General features: G+C 44.5%; 1 protein-coding gene across 1 annotated transcript in view; it reads left to right on the forward strand.

The window, feature by feature from the left end:
- Positions 1-21,411, forward strand: part of GNA12 (G protein subunit alpha 12) — a 112,338-nt gene that overhangs the window by 44,215 nt on the left and 46,712 nt on the right. Inside the window, exon 2 of the mRNA XM_029220324.1 lies at positions 6,220-6,435. Coding sequence (XP_029076157.1) covers positions 6,220-6,435 — 216 coding nt within the window. The remainder of the gene's footprint in view (positions 1-6,219; positions 6,436-21,411) is intronic.

Genomic DNA, 21,411 nt, shown 5'->3' on the forward strand with positions numbered 1-21,411 from the left:
CAACATCACTCATTATTAGAGAAATGCAAATCAAAACTACAATGAGGTATCGCCTCACACCAGTTAGAACGGGCATCATCAGAAAATCTACAAACAACAAATGCTGGAGAGGGTGTGGAGAAAAGGGAACCCTCTTGCACTGTTGGTGGGAATGTAAATTGATACAGCCACCATGGAGAACAGTATGGACGTTCCTTAAAAAACTAAACATAGAATTACCATATGACCCAGCAATCCCACTACTGGGCATATACCCAGAGAAAACCGTAATTCAAAAAGACACATGCACCCCAATGTTCACTGCAGCACTATTTACAATAGCCAGGTCATGGCAGCAACCTAAATGCCCATCAACAGATGAATGGATTAAGAAGATGTGGCACATATATACAATGGAATATTACTCAGCCATAAAAAGGAACGAAATTGGGTCATTTGTAGAGACGTGGATGCATCTGGAGACTGTCATACAGAGTGAAGTAAGTCAGAAGGAGAAAAACAAATATCGTACATTAACGCATATATGTAGAACCTAGAAAAATGGTATAGATGAACCAGTTTGCAGGGCAGAAATAGAGACACAGATGTAGAGAACATAAGTATGGACACCAAGAGGGGAAAGTGGCGGTGGGGTGGAGGTGGTGGGATGAATTGGGAGATTGGGATTAACATATATACACTAATATGTATAAAATAGATAACTAATAAGAACCTACTGTATAAAAAAATAAACTAAAATTCAAAAAAATGTGTTCTTTGAACAGTTTAAAGTGTTACATAGTATTGAGATGAAGTCATCAATCTGCTTAATACTTTAACTGTTTATATTTGGGCAACTGAATAAAAGTACATGGTTATTGAAAAAATTAATACTTCAGTAACACTGTTACTGAAAGAAGGGCTTTTTAAATAGCCATTACTGAGACTTCAGTAAATTGTTTTCTGCCTTAGTTTTTTCTTTTGTGAGTATATATGGATTTTAGAATTGTCCTGGCCTTTGTGTTTTAGGAAATTGGTTTTTTATTGAAAAAGGATGGGGCAAGATGTTTTATTATTCTGTTATGCTTGCTGTATCAGTATTTTTTAAGACTTAGCAACTCTGTATCATGATTGGGGATATATATAACTATCATTTCTGCAAAATACAGTGAATGTAACATTTCCAAAGACCTTAAGCTCCCGCTAAAAAGGAGGAAAAAGCGGACTCAGATTTTAAGCAGATGTCCCAGAGTAGAAAAGTTCCGTAGAGCTCAGCTTTGAGATTCAGAACAAAGTTAACAGAGAGTAGTTTTTGGCTAGAATAATTTAAAATAAGGGCAAAAGAGAGAGCTTTTTTTCTTGATGCCCTTTCCCTCCAAATGAAGTAAGATATAGAAAATGGACTATAGCTCACTGGTAGAATTCAAAGTTGGTCAGCAGTTTTGCCAATTTCCCTGAATTTCTAAAAAGGAGAAATAAGGAGCCTTTTCTTCGTGTTTGGGTGAAGTTAATTTGGACCAGTTCCAGCTTGCCTGGGTGGCAGTGTGCAGTGGGAACACAGGCTGCTTTTGGATACACCGGGCTTTTTTAAGCCAAACCTATGTTCACCCCAGTAATTAGGGCAGACCTGGTCTGTGCAGCATTGAAAGCAGTCTTGGTAAACGACGGCTCAGGCTTCTAAAGGCCTGTTTGGTTCCCTGCCTTTGCCTCCAACATCAATTCCCGAGGGAGTAGAGACTCGCTTTAACCCATGAGTGAGGCTGTGTGTGCTCCTTGGGAAGTAAACTTTTTAACTCGTAAACAGAGCACTGGAAAGATAGCTCTTGTGTCAAGTCGGAGGTGCTGCATTTGAGTCGTGCGGGCAGAGCCATCATGAATGGTAGGTGTGTTGGCTGCCTGACTCGGGGGCAGGTGGGGCTGAAGTCCTGACCCAGCTCCTTGCTGAGCCTGCGGGAACCTTCCTGTGATTCACACAAAGGTGCTGTGACCCTTTGCCTAGAAGCTCACCAGAGAAATCGCTTCTCCTTTCTCTGTGCTCGGATGCTTGCTGTTGCGCTGTTGCACGTAATGTGGAGAATGTGAAGCATCTTTGTCTCCATGGTTCTGGAACATTTCAACTATTGCCCTCTGGGGCGGGGGGGGGGGGGGAGTCGGGGTGATGTCGCCAGAGAGAGTGCAGGAATGGGTGGAGGAGGGGACAGGGAGGAAGGAGAGCTGAGGATTGATTTGAGTCCTGTTTCCCCTCTGGGTCGGTTCTGATGCACTGTTGCCACTTGTTGAAATTATTCGGCACTTAGGGTTTTCTGAGCCTCACCTCCTCCTACCTGTCTCTCTTCCTTTGGCCTCTAGTAATCTTCCCTTTCCACACCATGTAATTGGAACATATATCGCTGTAATTGCTAGTTAACTTTTTTTTTACTTTTATTTTGAAATAATTATAGGTTCACAGGAAATTTCCCCTAGTGGTTACATTTTATGTATCTAGAGTGCAATATCAAAACCAGGAGACTGACATTGGTACAATGTATGTGTGGGATTCTGAGACTTACTATCACCTGTGTAGTTTTGTGTAACCAGCGCTGCTTATGAAGATACAGAACTGCCCCGTCACCACAGAGATCCCCCTCCCCTCTTTAGTCACACTCACCCTCTTTCCTCTACCAGCCCTAATCCCTAGCAGCCACTAATTTTGTTTTCCACCCCTATGATTTTTTCACTTCAAGAATATTATATAAATGGAATCACATAGTATGTGACCTTTGAGATCCATCTAAGTTGTGTGCTTTAGTAGTTCATTCCTTTTCATTGCTGAATAGTATTCCATGGTACAGAGGTACCACAGTTGAACCATTTGTTTTATTGAAGTACATCTGGGTTGTTTCTAGTTTGTGGCCATTGTGAATAAAGCTGCTGTGAACATTCCTGCACAGGTTTTTGTGTGGACATAAATTTTCATTTCTCTGGGATAAATGCCCAGGAGTGAGGTTGCTGGGTTGTATGTTAAGCGTATGTTGAATTTTTTTAAGAAACTGAAAAACGATTTTCTAGAGTGGTTGTCCCATTTTACATCTGCACCAGCAGTGTATTAGAGATCACATATCTCTGCATTTGTTGTCACTGCTTTTTGTTTTAATAGACGTGTAGTGATGTCTCATCACAGTCTTAGTGTGCTTTTCCCTGATGGCCGGTGAACTTGGACATCCTGTTTTTCATCCGCTTACTTGCTGTGTGTGTGCTCTCTGGTGAAACAACTCTTCATGCCTTTGTCCACTTTCCAACTGGATTGTTTGTTTTTTTAACTATTGAGTTTTGAGCATTCTTTGTATATTCTAAATATGAGTCCTTTGTCAGATATGTGGTTGGCAGATATTTTCTACCAGTCACTAGCTTGTCTTTTCATTTTATTAAGAGAGTCTTTCGCAAAGCAAAAGCTTTAATTTTGATGTAGTCCAGTTTATCGATATTTTTCTTTTATGAACCATGCATTTTGTGTCATGTCTAAGGACTGTTCACCAAGTTGTAGGTCCTGAAGTTTTCCTCCTATGCTGTAGTTTTACGTTTTGAGTCAATTTTGTATAAGGTGTGAGGTTTAGGCCAAGGTTTTGTTTGGTTTTTTTTTTTTCCTTTGCTTATGGACATCCAGTTCCTCCAACATCATTTATTGAAAAGGCTACTCTTTATTTAATTGCTTTTGGGTCTTCAAAACAATCAATTGACCATACTTATGTGGGACCATCTCTGGGTTTTCTGTTATGTTCCATTGATCTATGTGTCTAGTCCTTCACCAATACTGCATAGTGTTGCTTACTGTAGCTATGTAATAAATCTGGAAATTGGATTCCTCCCCCTTAATTTTTCTTTTTCACAATTGTTTTAGTTAATCCAGTGCATTTCCATATAAATTTTAGAATAGTTATATCTATATCTATATCCATAAAAGATTTTGCTGGGATTTTATAGAAATTGTTAGGCCTGTATATCAATTTGGAGGGAATTGACATTATTATGTTGATGCTTCCAATCCATGAACATGGTATGTCCCTCCATTTATTAGATCTTTGATTTCTTTCATCAACACATTTTATAGTTTTCAGCATACACATCCTGTACATGTTTTGTTAGATTTATACCTAAGTGTTTCATTTTTGTGTGATTATTAATAGTATTGCATTTTAAATTTCAATTTCCATATGTTAATTGCTAGTATATAGAAAGCCAGGTGACTTTTGTAAGTTGATTATTATATCCTATATCCTTGCTGAATTAACTTGAATTCTAGGAGTTTCTTTGGTCTATTCCTTTGGATTTTCTACATAGACCATCATTTCATCTGTAAATAGGCTTAGTTTTATTTTTTTTCTCTCTAATCCATGTACCTTATATTTCTTTCCTTCACCTTACCACACTGGCTAGAACCATGCTGAATAGCAGTGATAAAAGTGGGCATCCTTGTCTTATTCTCATTCTTAGAGGGAAGCATTCAGTCTTTTACCATTGATTTTGATGTTAGCTGAGAGTTTTTGCCCATGTTCTTTATGAAGTTAAAGAAGTTCTCTATTCCTAGTTTTCTGGGAGTTTTTATTATTAGTGGGTGTTGATTTTTTAATTTATTTATTTATTTTTTGCGGTATGTGGGCCTCTCACCGCCGTGGCCTCTCCCGTTGCGGAGCACAGGCTCCGGATGCGCAGGCTCAGCGGCCATGGCTCACGGGCCCAGCCGCTCCGCGCCATGTGGGATCTTCCCGGACTGGGGCACAAAACCGTGTCCCCTGCATCTGCAGGCGGACTCTTAACCACTGCACCCAGGGAAGCCCAATGGGTGTTAATTTTTTTAATCCACATATCTGTCTCCCTAGCCAGATTCTGAGCGTCCAGCGCTCGGACATTGTTTCATAAGCATTTTCTTTTCCCACAGTGCCTATCTCAGGGCTTCGCCCCAGGGAAGCATTAAACAAATTTGTGGATCAGAAGGACAGGCCATGGCCACCAGTGGCAGATGGGCATATGGACCCTGAGGAGGGAGCTCACAGGAACATCTCTAACCAGGCAGTCCAGGTCCCTGGGTCTGGAGGGGAGACTGTAGCTAGTTTCTGGTCACCATTACCACTCACCTTGGTGGTTCAAGGCAGGTGCTACAGCAGAGGCAGGCAGCACGGACTCGTCTCCTTTGCCCTGGTTTGGGGTAAACCATCGAGCTGCACACTGTCAGTGGGCGATTGTATGTTATGCGACTTATACTCCAAAAGGGCTGTTGTCCTGCCGTCCCTGTGCTGGGGGCCAGGGTACTGCTGTCCATCGTCCCAGGTCCCCCAGCCACTCGGAGCCAGCCAAGGCCTTTCCAGGTAGGGAGGGACCCTTTTGCTCTGGCTCATCCAGTACTGATGCTGCCAGGGAGTCTCCAGTCAGGAGAACTTAGAGACTTCCTTAGATGCTGTGTTGCTAACTTTGAAGTACTCACCTGAGAAAGATGGAATAGACCTACTTCCTTCCTGCCCAGGGAGGCGGTTTTCACCACGACAGTATTTTCCACAATTTGGCCACTTTCCCTAATACTGTTTTAGTTCAGGCTGTTTCTCTGTCCCCTTGACCCTGTCAGTGAGGTAAGGAAAAGGCAGAAAATCCTAACTTTATTTTTAACAGTGAGGAAATAAGCAAATCAATGAAAAATAGTTTCTCATCATCGCAAATCTAGAACGTGATCCCCCAGCTCCTGTTTTCAGTGGGCGGGCCTCTTGACTTGTGTCCATTTCGGTCTGTTCCCGTCTCGTGACTGCCTGTGTGTTTACGTTCCCCACTCCTTTTAAGTTGGGATGAGCAGTGTATCCTCTGGTGTTGAGGAGCTGCCAGACTTCAGTGATGATGACAGCTGTAGTACTACAGTTGTAGTTGTCTTAAAACACTGTCTCTTTCACTGACGTGGTTCACGCTTCATTTGCAAATGTCACTTTGCTGAGTTTGTTGCCGCTTCTTCCTCATTCAATTTTCTGCCTTCCGGGACCTTTTCAAATGAGTGACAGCAAAAGGCAGGCCTGTGATGTGATCTGTGTGTCCATCTGTCTTAATACAGTTACATTCCTGGGAGCAAGACATTCATGCCAGGACAAAACAAACCAAGAGACAAGTCCTGGTTGCAGCTTGTGAGTTTCCTGCTGTATGACGATCAATGGCCACATCGCGGTTCTCTGTTGTGATTTCGCCTTTGCAGCACAATGAAATCCTTTGATTTCTTTTCTTTCCTAGGGCTCAAGGGTTCTGGTTGATGCACGAGACAAGCTTGGTATTCCTTGGCAGTATTCTGAAAATGAGAAGCACGGGATGTTCCTCATGGCCTTTGAGAACAAAGCAGGGCTGCCCGTGGAGCCTGCCACCTTTCAGCTGTACGTACCTGCTCTGAGCGCGCTCTGGAGGGATTCTGGCATCAGGGAAGCTTTCAGCCGGAGGAGCGAGTTTCAGCTGGTGAGTAAGCCCTCTGTCTGGACTACACGACTGTGTTCTTGACCTTTGGTAGAATTTCCTTTAAAAACTGTAAAAGTACAGGCAAGCTGTAAATTGCTCTAAACCCTGATATTTAAGAACAGAAACACATAACAGAGGCTAATTAAGCTATCTAAATGGTTTGAGAGGAACAAAATTAATTAACTCAGGCTAGATAAATGTTTCTGTCCAAGGAATATGAAGGATTCTTAAAATAGTCAAGATTGGTGTAACTCAAGGAACTCACATTTTCTAGATCTTGTTCATAGTAGGAAATGAATGTGTCCTTAAGAGAACTTTGCAGCTGTGAAGTATGGGTCCTGCCTGGCAAATCATGAATGTTTTCAGATCTATGCCTGGGAAGCTAACCTGAACCCTTCCAAGTTGTCCCCTTAGGATTCTTTCCTTTCATTTTAAGGTCTGAAAGTTTCACACAGCCTCGTCATCTTTGTCACTTAGCTTCATTTAGGATATGAGTCTTTAAACAGAAAATTCGGGGTGTCTAGCCTATTTGCGTTCTGGTTTTTTCCTAAGTATCCTTCAACATTACCTGCGTGTGAAGATGAGTATCATGTTTCTCCTATAACTAGGATAGATGTGCCTGGCTGATATAAATACACCCCCTGGGGGGTGTCCAGAAATCACACTGACCTTCACATCCCTTTGCCCCTGAGAAACAGGTTCCCAAGTTTTAAGTCACCGGTCCCTTGCCTTTCTTTATGGTGTTGCCATACTATGTATTTATTTTTAAAAAAGAGTCTTGAGTTTTCCCTGTTTCCATACTTTACATAAATGGTTTCATCCTGTATGTATTCTTCCGTGACTTGCAGTTTTCACCCAGTATTTAGAAATTTATTCATGCAGTGCATGTGGCTGTGGTCCTTTCATGTTCGCTGCTGTCTGCTACCCTATTGTGTGGACGTACTCGCGTGCATCCGTTCTCTCGTGCGTATACTTTGGAATCGTTTTCCATGTTTTGCTATTACAGACAAATCCGCTGCGCTCCCTCCCGTGCGCCCCCAGGTGCACGTGTTCGGGGGTCTCCAGGACATCTACCAAGGAGGGGAATTGGCCAGTTGTAGGGCATATATGCCTCCAAATAGACAAGATATGTCACGTTATTTTCCAAAGTGATTATACCAGTTGTGTTTCTGCCAGCAGCGCAGAGCTCCTGTTGCTCTCATCCTTGCCAGTCTTTGGTGTTATCAGACTTCAAAACTTTTTAAGAATCTCCTTTTAGCCGAAGGAGCCAAGGTATGCTCTATTTTTATAGTATCTCCTTAGGGTTTAATTGACGTTTCCCAGACTTACTGGCTGTATGTGTTTCCTCTTCTGGGAAATGCCTATTCATGTCTTTTGCCAGTTTTTTACTAGTGAGTTATGTGTATTTTTCTCACTTATTTGTGGGGCTCTGCACAGTCTGCCTGGTAATCCTCTCAGTTCAGCTTCCATGTACTCTTCACCTGATCTCCCCTGATGCTCACATCTTACACAATCGTAGCACACTCGTCAAAAGCGGGAAACTGACGTTGGTACGGTACTGTTAATTAACCTGTAGACCTCATTCAGGTTTAACCGCTTTTCCTCTAAAAGCCCTTCTTATAAGGCAGGATCGGGCTCTGGACGCCACCCTGCATTTAGTCCTTGTTTCTCCTGAGCCTGCCTGTCAGTGACAGCCCCTCGGTCTCTCCTGGGTTTTCATGACCTTGACACTTTGGAAGAGCACCAGTCAGTCATTTTGTAGAATGTCCCTATTTGGATTTGTCTGGTGTTTTCTCATCATTAGAATGAGATGATGCGTTTTTTGGCAAGGAAACCACTGAAGTGATGTGTCTGCTCAGAGCATCCTGTCAGGGGTACATGCTCTCGATATGTCCTGTTCCTGGCGACGTGAGCCTTGATTACTCGGTTAACAGGGTGTTTGCCAGGTTTCTCCACTATAAAGTTACTACTGTCTCTGTAATATAAATATTTGGGGGAGATACTTTGCAACTATGCAAATATCCTGTTTCTCTGCAAGCTTTTGCCCACTAATTTTACTGTCCATCAGTGGATCTGAAGGATGACATTTTTATAACTCTTTCATTTTCACATTCATTCTCAAGTTAAGTTTAAAAATTAAAGTGAAAGAGTCAGATGAACTAGAAGACAGAGTTGCCATAGAAAGGAAATTTTAATCTTCTAAAGGGCAGGAATGTCAGAAACAGGGAGGGAATGCACAATATCTAAGTGGGAAATCGTGGTTTAAGTCTCCCCTTCCCCCTCCGCCCCAATAGACTCACATGGTCTGGGGAAGAAGATTCTAGTGTCTTCAGAGCTTGGATGGAAATTGCTGTTATCAATTGAGAATTTACCAAAGAAGGAAATATAAACGTCCTGAGCTGAATATTTGCAAGTAGTGTTTAACAGCGTGGTGGGATGGTTTTGTGAGACTTGTGCGTTTGCCGTCCTCAGTGGGGCGCAGTGTTTTGGAGCAAGAAGGGCCCTCCTGGCTGGTACACGGAGCCCTTGGCTCGCTACACACGGGGAAATAAGCCCAAAGGTCATGGCTTCCCAAGGCCCTATCTTTTTTTTTTCAACCGTGGCATGCAGGAATCTTTGTTCCCTGACCAGGCATTGAACCCATGCCCTGTACAGTGGAATCGCAGAGTCTTAACCACTGGACCACCAGAGAAGTCCCCAGGGCCCTGTCTTCTTAGCAGTCACTATGAGGAACTCGGGCCTAAAAGGCCAGTCTGCTTATTTCTTTCTGCAGTCACTTACTAGTTAAGCATTTATGGGGCACCTACTGTGTGCGAGGCACTGTGCAGTATGCTGGGGACATGGCAGGGAGTAAGACCAAAAATGAGCCTGTCTCCAGAGAGCCTTTGCTCTGGACCTGAAGCTGGCGAGTGATTAGGGGGAGGTTGGCTCCAGGTGGGTCTGTCATCCCATCGTTTTGATCTTACGCTTCAAACAGCCCGACTTTGTGAGGGTGTGGTTACCTGACAAGTGTTCACACGTTGTGTGCTTTTGAACTGCGATGACCGAAAGCAGATATGGAGCTGCTGATTTTGTTTATTGGAGGGTAGGTGTGTGAGTGTCTGTTATTCTGATGTTTCGTACTTTTCTATATTTTTATTTAAAAAAATTATAGAGCATCTTGTTAACTCCATGGACAGTAGGCCCTTAGTAGTCTTTATGTCAAGATAGACAGTTGCAACCTAAGCGTCTTAACACGGTGAGGTCAGTTTTCTCTTCAGATCCTTTGCTTAGTGTCAGAAACCTTTCCAGGTTGATGTTTCAGCAACTAGTTTTGTTACCTGTCTTCCCTCCCCAGGCGACGGAACTCTTAGAGCCTTTGACAGTCTCTCAGTGGAGACCCAGCCGCCGTGAGACCTGCTGTCAGCCAGGCATTAGACACCGCCTGTTTCCTCTGCTCCCTCGGTTTTCCTTGCCGTTCCAGGCAGAGGCAGAAACAAAAAGGGGAAGAAGAAAGGCAGTGTCTGGTGACTGCCTTGTGAGGGCCTTTCCTCCTCAGAGGGGTCTCTCCCTGTCCCGAAAAGGAGAAACCTTGCCCTTCTCACAAGTCACCTGTTCCTGCATATTCACTGATGTCAACTGCCATTTAGACACAGGATTCGATAGCACTTCTCTGGCGTCATAAAAAAGAAAGGAAGATAACCTTGCTTTGTTAGACCTTATCTTTTAAAACACATTTGAGGAAGACAAGCACACTAAAAGAGAAGTTTTTGTCCTGAGTATAAGTCACATAAATATCGTCTGCTTACATGCCCTTCCTCCAGCAAGAGGACTTCGAACTTGTTAAACACATCTGGCAAATTATCATTAACGTGCTTAAGATACAGCGCATGGATAGTACTTCCGCGATCTGCTTTCTGTTACATACACCTTTTAACCTGGGCTCTAGCTCTGGAACGGTGCCGCAGGTGGACCGCTGCTCTTTTGTGTGTGTGTAAGTCCTGCACTGATACTGACTGGGAACTTGTACATCATGGTCCTCCTCGCCGGGCGGTGTGGTGGGTGCTCTTCCCGTGAGCCTTTTCTGTGTGCTGGGCACTCTGCCGAGGTCGAGTGCAGTGTCCTCACAGAGCTGGTAAGACAGATGTCCAAGCAAACAGCCGGAATAAAGTGTGCCGAGAAGTATAACAGGAATATCCAGCTACATCAGGCATAAAGGGAAAAGGTAGGCAATCCCACCTGGCAGGAGGAGCGGGGAGATGTTTTTGGAGGAGATCCTCTCAAGATTAGGTAGGAACGAACCGGGGGCACGATTGGGAGTGAGGTGGCAGGGGGAGCCTCGCCAGGGAGCTGCAGAGCTCCGCGCGGCCCGAGCAGCGGTGCTGCCCCAGGAGAGGCCGCCCCGGCCGGTCGGCAGGCTTTGGTGTGCAGGGAACAGCTCTCCCACTCAAACTGCCTTAATGATAAGGGACTCGGTTGGCTAAGTGCGGGGCTGGGGCTGAGGCGGGAGCTTTACGTGTGGTTTGCGCTGCTTCTCCGCGCTTTTCGTGCCTCTGCCCCTCCTCTGCCAGGTCAGTTCTGGCCTGGCTGCCCCTGAGCAGGGCCTCGGCAGTGCCCGCCACCTCCCGGAGCAGAGGGGTCCCGTGCAGGGAGATGCTGTCCAGGGCTGCCGAGGCCTGGGTGAGTCTCCACCCCTCGCCCTCCTGCCGCGGGCACGTGGTCTGCAGGCAGCACAGCGGGGGTGGGGGGTTGACCACGCGGGCCACACTGACCAGCTGGGAGTCACCTGTAAGCAGAGAGGCCAGTGAGGGGTGTAAAGAGAGAGGAGCGGACCCGATTGCCAGTGCTTCCAGAAACCTCTGTCGGTAGCACGTACGACGGGCTGAAGGGGGGCAGACTGGAGGCGAAGACCGTGGGGGGCTCCTGTAGGAGTCCGGTTAAGGGACTGTGAACTTGGACCTGGGCAGGAGGGGATCCCTTAGCCTTAGGCCTTAGTCTTAGGATTTACTGCTCCTGGTTCTTTGCAGAACTCTTTGCTTGTTATCTAGTTAATTGTCCTCTTCATCATCGTCGCGCCCTCCAGACATGCCATGTGAGCAGGGAAAATCGGTAGGTACAGAGCTGCCCGGATAAACGGAACCAGTTTTTGCTTTTCACAGCTGTACTCTTGAAATTGCAGCCCAGCAGCTGCATTTAACAGCTTACTGTTCCTGTGGGTTCCGTGTGTCTTTTCTTAGAGGATTGGACAGTTACAGGGTTGTTTGGTACCTCTGCTCGAGTCCTCACCTAACTTCCTCTTGTCCGATTATGAGCCTGGCATTTGCTTGTTCAGAAGTTTGGGGGACTTTCCACAGATGAAAGTTCAGCACACATGGAGGGTACAGTTTGTTCTCTCCTCGGATGCTTTTCGCTTCACACTTGGATATTAAAAAAAGTCCACTGTATTGCGAATCGTTTTTTACTTCCTTCCGGTTCCTACTTCAAAGTGGCAGGGCCTTGTGCTTTCTTGAAAATGTCTTCATCCTCTTGGCTTTGGAAGATGGAGCTGGAGACTCAGTTCAGAGGAGGGAGTTTATGTTGATGGCACAGTGTTTCTTGATTTCTGGAAGTCGAGTGATTCTGCTAATTACAGAGGTTTCTTTTTTCTGTAGTGTTTAGAAGAATTGAGTCTTTGTAACACTACCAGAGATGGCTAAATTGCTAGAAAAGGCTCACTCTAAGGCTGAATTTTAGATGTAGAGGAGAGATCCATCACGGTTGTGTGTGTGTGCTGCTGCGTTAGAACCAATTGGGTGTGAGGTTTTAAGAGGAAAATTACCCTGTGGCGAAGTGAGTAACGTGCTAACTACAAGAAGAATCACCGGAATTACCCGCCTAGTTCCTGACATAAAATCCACGTGTTGGGCTCAATTTTTGTAATGTCTGGGGCTTCGGAATTACTCCGGGTTTATTGCATCAGCTCACGGAGGCATGGTCCACATTGTCAGCATGGCCTGTGGTCTTTGCCCACCCCTCACCCGATGGATGTGCTTTTTAAGGGCTGGAGAACCATGGTTTACAGGTTCTCAGGCTTGGAATGCTTCTTTGGTGAAGCTCTGGGATAAAGTAGTGCCCAGAATTCTCCTTTGCATTCGTGAAACAAACATCACGTTGTGCTGTGTGGTGCTTACACCTTTTTAGAAAAAAAAAGGAATGAACCAGTCACTTTCCAGAAAGGCCTGACACCCCAGCTTAATGTCCCTTTGGAAACTTGCCTGTGCTTTTGATAGTAGTATTTTAATTGGGTTTCAAAATTCTTTCCCTGAGCTTTCTTAGTAAGGAAGTTTCTGAGGCGCTAGAGGGCGGGGCTAAATGGAAGATGGGGTGATTTGCAGCCACAGTAACTTTTTGTAACTTTTCTTTGAGTCCACATGAAACAAAGTGACATATAGTGAACAGGCAATTTGGGGCATTTTCTGTGCCCAGTCCCCTGTCCTTCTAGGAAAGGAATCTACTCTGTAATGGCTTGGTGGTTACTTTCAGCAACTTGAGGAACAGTGTCGTGGTAGCTGGTTGAATAGGAATAAGTCCTGAAGTAGCAGCATGTTTGGCGAGTGACAGGTGACACCCGAGGGCTATTTGGGGGTAGCAGCGCTGTGAGAGTCTAGAGGTCTCTCTGCCAGTCTTGAGTGTTTCCCAGGTCCACCCCTTGTTCGTTGTAATCCTTTTGCTTCTTCCTCTTTTCTCTGCTATTAAGATATCCTATCTTGATTTTTTTAAATACCATAATCCACGGTTTAGATCAGAGGGAGACAAGGGAACCCCAGAAAGTGTGATAGGGACGGGGCCTTCAGCCCCAGATTTTCCTGTGGCACAGTCTGGAACATTTCCAAGAGTCTTTCTACTTCGAAACGCCAGTGGTCCCCTGCTGTTTGTGGCAGGTGGCAAGATTCCCGGGTGTCTGTACTTTTACCGTGAAGCTGGGTTTCATGTGATGGGAAACCCCAAACAGCACTGACTCTTCCTTTTCCCTGTCACATGAAAGAAGGGGTAGCCGGGTGGGTCTCTGTCCAGACCCTTCCCCGTGTCCTACTCCGTGGCGCCTGTCCTCAGACTTGGCCACCAGCCTGCGTCCCAGCCAGACAGGAGGGGGCGGAGGGGGCGGAAGGAGAGTCCACTCTCTGCCTTTTAGGGCGGCTTCATGCAGGTGCGGTCCAGCGCGCCCGCCTCGCCCCCGCCCCTGCCCTCGCCCCCGCCGGCTGGAGCTTGGTCCTGCAGCCTCTGCCAGAGCCCTTTTTGGACCTTTTGCCGCTGAGATGACGGGGGAGGGGGCGGTGATGGGGGGCTGCTGGTACTTTGTGTGGGCCCCAGGGAAGGCAGGGCCGGACGTGCTATTCTCGCAGCATTACATTCGGGCTAACTGAAATCTCGCAACTGTGCTTACGGTCCTGTATGTCTTTTTTAATTTCATGGAATTCATTAATTCAGCAAATATTTGTGGAGCAGCCACCCCGTGTCAGGCACTCTTATAAATCCTGGGAAATAGTAGCGAAAAAATCCCGGCCCATGTGGAGCTGACTTTCTGACAAGAGGAGAGCGACAGTAAATAAATTAGTAATAGACATGTGTGTGCACGCGCACGTGCACGCATGCACGAGCATACGTGTTGTGTGATTAGAGAAAAGTGAAGCAGGGACCTGGGTAGAGAGTGTGGAGAGGAGCCTCGATGGAGAAACAGGGTGGTCACGGGGAGTTTCCGTAGCGATTCTTGGGCCTCCCCAACTTTTGTTTTCCCTTCCATCGTGGTGGCCGAGCTGGGAATGTGGCCACAGGGCCAGGCTGCATGTCCTACTCTCCCTGGTTGGGTGCAGCCGTGGAACCAGGGTCTGAGACTGGCCTTGAAAATGACCGGAGAGTCCGTCCCGGCCTCTCTCCTCCTTCCCACAAGCCGTCCAGTGTCGAGAACGTGGGCAGTGGGCAGGCAGCGCAAACCTAAGAGGAAGCAACACACACCATGTGGCCGAGGCACCCCAGCCCACGTTTGTTGAAGCCTCCATGTTTTGGCTCGTTGCCCTAACTGATGGAGCTCCCCTGAGTAGCGTTTGAGAACTCTCTGAAGGAGACCGGAAGGCAAACCCTGGGGGAGGAGGGAAGTGTGTTCTAGCCCAGAAGAGTAACAAGTGCAAAGGCCCTGGGGTGGGGGCAAGTGTTGTGTCGCAGAGCAAGCAAATGGGGGGAGAGGTCTTCAGAGCAGAGGGGCTTATGGAGGCCTTGTGAGGGGCCACTGGAAGGACTTCGGCTTTGGGCAGAGGAGTGATACGGTTTGATTTACGTTTTACTTGGATCACTTTGGCAGCTGAATGGATAAAAGAGACAGGGAGGCCCTTTGGAGGCTTTTGCCATAATCTAGGTGGCAGGTGACGGTGGCCGAACTGAGCGTGATGGGGCCGGGGGCGATGAGGAGTGGTCGGGTCTGAGTATCTGAGACCCGGAGAGGAGTGTGTAGGTTACCTAGTGTCACTGCCCGTCCAGCTTAGGGATTCTTTCGGCATCAGGCCTGATGGTTGATATTGAGCCCGGTATTTTATCTTTCAAATTTCGGACACTGGTGGAGAGTCCATTTCTCTTCTTTGCGATGGCTCCCAGGCTGCTCCACACGTCCGGACCAGCACCCAGAGCACAAAGCACGTGCAGCCACACCCGTGCCCATCCAAACGTGTCTGGCACCGTGCTCTCCGCCAGGACACACATTTCAGACTGTATGACCCAGTCTTTCTGCGAAGATCAATTGCCCCTCGTTTCCTCAGGTCTTACCATTAGGAATGCCAAGAGGAAAGATCTTGAGCTGAGGAAGGCAAAGTTAAAGCAGCTTAGAGACCCCACACCTCCCCCAGCTGGTGTCAGTCCCAGTGTGTGCTGGGTGGCGATGAGTTGTGTTCTGAGGTCTCCAGGTAGTATTTGGTTAGGGTTTAGTTAGTGAAAACTGAAGCCAGCAAATAGTACCAGTTTACACTCCTACCAGCTGTACCTTCTTGAATGGTGTATGAGAGGATTTTCCTCCAATCCCTCAGTCATACTAGTTTTATTCTTCTTCTTAAATTTTTACCAGCCTGATAAGTGAAGATTCCCATGATTTTTAGTTCTTTTCGTGTGTTTATTAGCCATTTATACTTATTCTTTTGTGCGTTGCTATTGATACCCTTTGCTTCTTTTTTTCTGTTGGGAATAAGCACCACTAAGTGCTCGTTTTTTCTGACACATTTTGTTTTTAACTTTTTATTTTGAAATAATTATAGATTCATGGGAAGTCTAAAAGATAGATTAAAGAGGTCCCTCACGTCCTTCACCCAATTTCCCCTAATGGTCAGGTTACATCTTACGTGACTACAGTCTGATATGAAAACCATGAACCGGCCACCGGTACCCTGTGTGTGTGTGGGATTGGTGTGACCACCCTCCTGCAGCCCTCCTGCTGACCCTTTACAGTCACCCTGCCCTCCTCCCTCCCCCATCCCTCACCCCGGCAACCACTTATTTGTTCCCCATCTCTAACATTCTATCATTTGGGGAATATTGTGCAAATGGAATCAGATAGAATGTGACTTTTCGAGGCTGACGCTTGTCACTCATAATGCCGTTGAGATAGATACACCCAGGTTGTTGCAGTATCGATGGAATATCTTTTCTGAGCCATATTCCATGGTGTGGAGGTGCCACAGTTTTTTATCTAATTATAGTCAGATACACAGACATGCACACATATATGCACACATACAGCTAGATATACACATACATACATATATTTGAAGAATGCATCCTTTTTTTCTGACATCAGAAATGTCAGAAGTTAGTGAATAATTTCTAGAGAAAATGGAATTATCGGCAATTACTTTCTTAGTTTGGGTTTGATACGGTGTGTGTGTGTGTGAGTTTTTAACCTTTCAAACTAAATTAACTTTGCTAATGTGGTCCACAGGGGAAAATCTCAGTCTTCCTAAAACTTACTGTTAAGGTCAGAGGGACTTGAGAAACCCTCTAACCAAATCCTATTTGATACTGAGACAGTTTGCGGCCTGGGAGTTGAAGAAATGTGCCTGAAGTGGCAAAGCTGATGAATGGCCCAGCCAAGATGAGGGCACAGGAACCTTGTCTAGCTCTTGCTGGAGGCATGTTCAGGCCTTGGACCCAGCTCTGCAGAGGGCGGCACTCTTAGTTTGCCTCTGGGGTGGCTCTTGCCTGAGGACACAGAAGCAGGAAGCGGAGGTATTTGCTATTCTTGGATCATGTGCTGGTGAGAAACTTATGTGTTCCTCCTTGTGATGCTGGCCTTTCCCCTCCATTTCATTAATCACAAAGAGTATTATATACTTACAGACCTCAAAAAAGCTATTCCTTAAAAAAAAAAAAAAAATGAAGTGTTATGCATTTTAACATAGATCTTTGTGAAAAATGTTGCTGTAAACCTTTACCTCTGGAGGGTTTGTAAGCCAGTGACTTAATGGCCCAGGGTGGAAATGTGATATATAGTAGAATCAATAATGGAATATGTTGCATGATAACAAGGCCAGAAACCCCAAAGAAAAAGAATAATGGATTTGACTAAGTAAACATTTTTAACTGTTGTATGGGAAAAGTCAGCATAAAGAAAGTTAAAAGACAGATGACAAATTAGAAAAAAAATCCGCAACATAAAACAAAGGTGTTTTCTGTATGTTAAGGGAGATTATAAAACAGCTGCAGCCTGCATGAGAGAGCTCTTGTAAGTGTATAAAAGAAGACTGAGTGAAAGAAGAAGCAGGATTACCAGCCTTGCTACTAACTATGGAAATGCAAATTAAAGCAGTAATGAGATAATCTTTGTCAGTTAGATTGGTGGTGATTAATAATGTCCTGGGCTGATTGGGGTCATAGGAAATAGGTCCTGCATACACATAGGTGGCGGGAGTATAATGTGATTCAGTTTCTCAGTTTATGTCAAAACATAAAGTGCTATATCCTCTGGAGGTAGTTCAACTTCCAAGGAATTTATCCTAAAGCCATAATTATAAGATTTCCGGCTTCTAATTACAGTGGACTAGTTATCTAGAGACTTCTGCTGAAAGTAATTTAAAATGCTAGATAAAATGTTAAAAATAACTTTATGAAAGCAGCTAAGCGCTGACAAGATTACAAAGTATGACCAGGCCGAACCCTAAGAGAGAGTTGAACCTCGAGAGATAAGCAGACCCCGAGCAGCGGTTATTTCCTGAGAGAGCTGATGATCTAAACCATGAACCTGAGCTATGATGTTTGACAGACTTTTCAGGGGCTCAGAAAGAGGTAGAAACTTAAGATCATCAAAGTTGAGGAATTGGTAGGAGACTCTTCCATAACAAGCTGGGACCTCAGAGGGTGAGGATGAGCCATAAGGAAACCCACAAAACGGGGAGAGACGAGAGCTTTGCTTGGCTGCTGAGCCAGGGCAGGGAGGAGGGAGGAGGCAAAAGAAGACCCACCTGTAGACTGGCTCCTCAGGGGACTTGCCACCCGGAGTTACAAGAGCAGTCCAAGAACCCCAGTGCTCTGAATTTAGGTTAAAGTGACACCAGACAGGTAGTGTGCCCAAGTAGCAAATGGAAACCCTCTCTGGAAAAGACACTCGAGTCCTAAACCTTGGAGATTCCCCACAAATGATGTTTTTGAGGACAGAGGGCATCACAGAGATAGCCAAAGTCACAAGGAGACAGGGCACAATGCCTAGAATCAGAGGAAAGAACAGACAGCAGAAATGGACCCACAGTCTTCAGGTATTAGACGTATCAGACACAGATTTTAAAACAACTATACTTTATACCCATGTAAAGTTGTACGTATAAAGTATGTGTATAAACAACTATTGTTTCTACATATATAACTTTATATGTGTATAAAGAAATAAAAGTTAGAAAATATCTTCAGGAGAAACTGGAAACTTATAAAAGTGCTGTAACATATTTTGAAATAACAAACCAGAACTTCTAGAGTTGAAAAATACAAAAACCAAAAGTAAAAACTCGGTAGTTTGTACCCCGTAAAAGAGAATATTAATAAAGTAGAAGAAATATTGGAAGAAAGTATCAAGAATGTAGAACAGAGAGACAAAAACAGGGAAAAGATGAAAGATAGGTTGAGAGGTATCAAGGATGAAGTGAGAAGGTCTAATATACCTTTAAGCAGGACTTACAGAAAGAAGACCAGGGCAGGGGCAGTACTGGAACAGGTAGCGGCTGACAGAGTGTATCAGATCACAGGGTCAAGAATCCCAGTGAATCCCAAGCAAGATGAGTAATTTAAAAAGGCTATAACTAGATAAATCATAACGAAACTGCGGAAAACCAAAGACAGAGGAACATCTTAAAAGTAGCTACAGAAAAAGGTAGAGATGAACTCTCAGTGAGTGACGATATGACAGCTTTCTTCCACAAAGCTGCAACAGAAGCCAGAAAGAGAAACGATACTTTGAGGTCATGCCTGTGAGAGAATGTAACTCCTAATCTAGAATTCTGTAAAATTGAGGGCACAAAAGGGACATCTTCAAACAAAGTTGGTCATCAGCAGATCCTCCTAAAGGAATCATAGGGGCTACACAGGAAGCAAGAGGACAGGGATTCCAGGTGGAGGGTTTGAAACATAAGAAAGAATGGAGACTAATTTGCCTGGTATTTTTTCTTTTGTTGGTCATGCTTTTGGTGTCAGATCCAAGATCAGGAAGGTTTACCCCTGTGTTTCCTTCTTATATTTAGGTTGTTCGACTACGTTGTGGTTGTCTATCCATTCTGGGTGAATGTTTGTATATGGAATGAGGTAGGGGTCCAGTCTCCTTCTCTTGCACATGGACATCCGCTGTTCCAGCACCATTTGTCGAACATCTGTTCTTTTCCCATCAAGTGGTCTTGGCACCCTTGACAAAAATCAATTGGTCATACATGTCTGGGTTCATTTCTGGATTCTCAGTTCTATTCCATCGGTCTATGTATCTGTCCTTATGCCAGTAACACACTATTTTGATTACCGTAGTTTTGTAGTAAGTTTTGAAATCCGGAAGCGTGAGTCCTTCAGCTTTGTTTTCTTTTTCTCATTGTGGTTTTGGTTTGCATTCCCCTGAGGATGAATGATGTCACACCACTTTGGAAGAAGAATAAAGTGGGCGGGACTTGCTCTTCATGGAGATCAGCAAACTACTGCCTGAAGGTGAACTTTCCTTTGGCTTATTTTTGTTTGAACCCCTAGTTTAAAAAAAAAATTTTTTTTTTACATTTGAAGAAGAAGAATATGCAGTAAGGCTGACTGTATGTGGTCACCATAACCTAAAACATTTACCATCTGGATCTTTACAGAAAAAGTTTGCTATCCCCTTCTGTAATAGATACTGAGATTTACTTTTTAAAACAATTTAATAACCAATATAGTGGAGGTATTGGAACAGAATAAGGTAAGCAAATTGGTGGAACCACATAGAGAACAATGAAAATGGATCCCTATACACACACCCAATTTCAAATGGCTTAGAGACCTAAATATGAAAAGCAAAACGATATATCTTTTAGGAGGTGATATAGAAGAATCTTCATGATCTTGGGGGTGGGGAAGAGTCGAAGTCATTAAAACTGCAAATGCAGAAGGAAACGATTAACACTTTGACTACCATCAAATTAAGAACTTCTGTTCATCCAGAGAACACGTTCACCATCTATAACCTGCAAAGGAAACGTGTCCAGAATGTTTAAAGAACCTCCACAAACCTGCGAGAAATAGGCAATTCAATAGAAAAATGGATTCAAGGCTTGAAAGGCATTTCTGAGAAGAGGAAATGATATTATACACTCACCAGATTTCAGAAACTAAGACATTTGACAGTTCCAAGAATTGGCAAGGATGTGGAGTAACAGGAACTCTCATATTGAATACATCCTGGTGCTGGGGTGGGGTGGTGTAGACTGGGGCCCCCAATTTAGAAAGCAGATTGGCATTGTTCACTAAAGCGTAAGATATGTATTCCTTGTTGCTGAATAGTCCCACTCCTAGGTACACATAAAGGCAGGTTATGCAAGCGTTCATAGCAGCATTATTCATAATTGGAAACAATCCAAATGTCCCTCAAGAGTAAGATGGTAAATACACTGATTTTTATTCCTGAGTACTGCAGAGAACGTGGGCAAAGGACAGCTCCCCTCAACAGACGTGTGATGTTGAGCTAAAGAAGGCAGACACGGAAGAATACCCATTGCGCGCGTGCACTTTCATGCCATGAAACGTACATACGCACAGCATGATTACCTTAAAAATGCAGCCACCGTGCTGAGGAACACATGCTAATGGGATAAAACTACAAGGGAGAAGTCACAGGTTAAGAAATAGTATCACCAGCATCAGCATAGGAGTCAGAGAGGATATCATGAGGGCATTTCTGGGGTGCAGGTCATGGTCCGCTCCCGGCCCCGGGAGATTGCTGTTTTGTCAGTTCAATTGTGCGTTTTTCTTTTATGCACTTTTCTTATATGATGCCATAATTTATAAGAATAATGATAAGGATTTGAAAGGGAAAATATAATTAGATGAATACGCAGAAATTATTTGTGAACAGTGTTGATTGTATTGCTTATAAAAGCAGAAACAAAAAGGAAATAATCTAAGTACTGTCCAGTAGGGGTTGGCTGACTAAATTAGGATACTGACCACGCGACAGAATGCTATACAGCTGTTAGAAAACCTAGAAGAGAACTGTGTGTTGGCATAGAAAGAAGTCCCTGAAAAATCAAGTGGGAAAAGCAGATTAAAAATCAGTTATATATACAGGAGAGTCCTGTCTCTGTTTAGAAAGTGAAAAAAAAGTGTGTGTGTGTGTGTGTGTGTGTGTGTGTGTGTATATATATATATATATAAATGCATAGAAAATCTAAAGCTGGAGAAAACATATCCACTGAACCATCTCAGCTGTTATCTTCCTTTTTTATTTTATATATGTTTAAAATTACAAAAATATATATTCTTAAAATTACC

Source organism: Monodon monoceros, unplaced genomic scaffold, assembly GCF_005190385.1.
Source record: "Monodon monoceros isolate NGI ecotype Baffin Bay Population unplaced genomic scaffold, NGI_Narwhal_1 Super_Scaffold_13, whole genome shotgun sequence".
NCBI lineage: Eukaryota > Metazoa > Chordata > Mammalia > Artiodactyla > Monodontidae > Monodon > Monodon monoceros.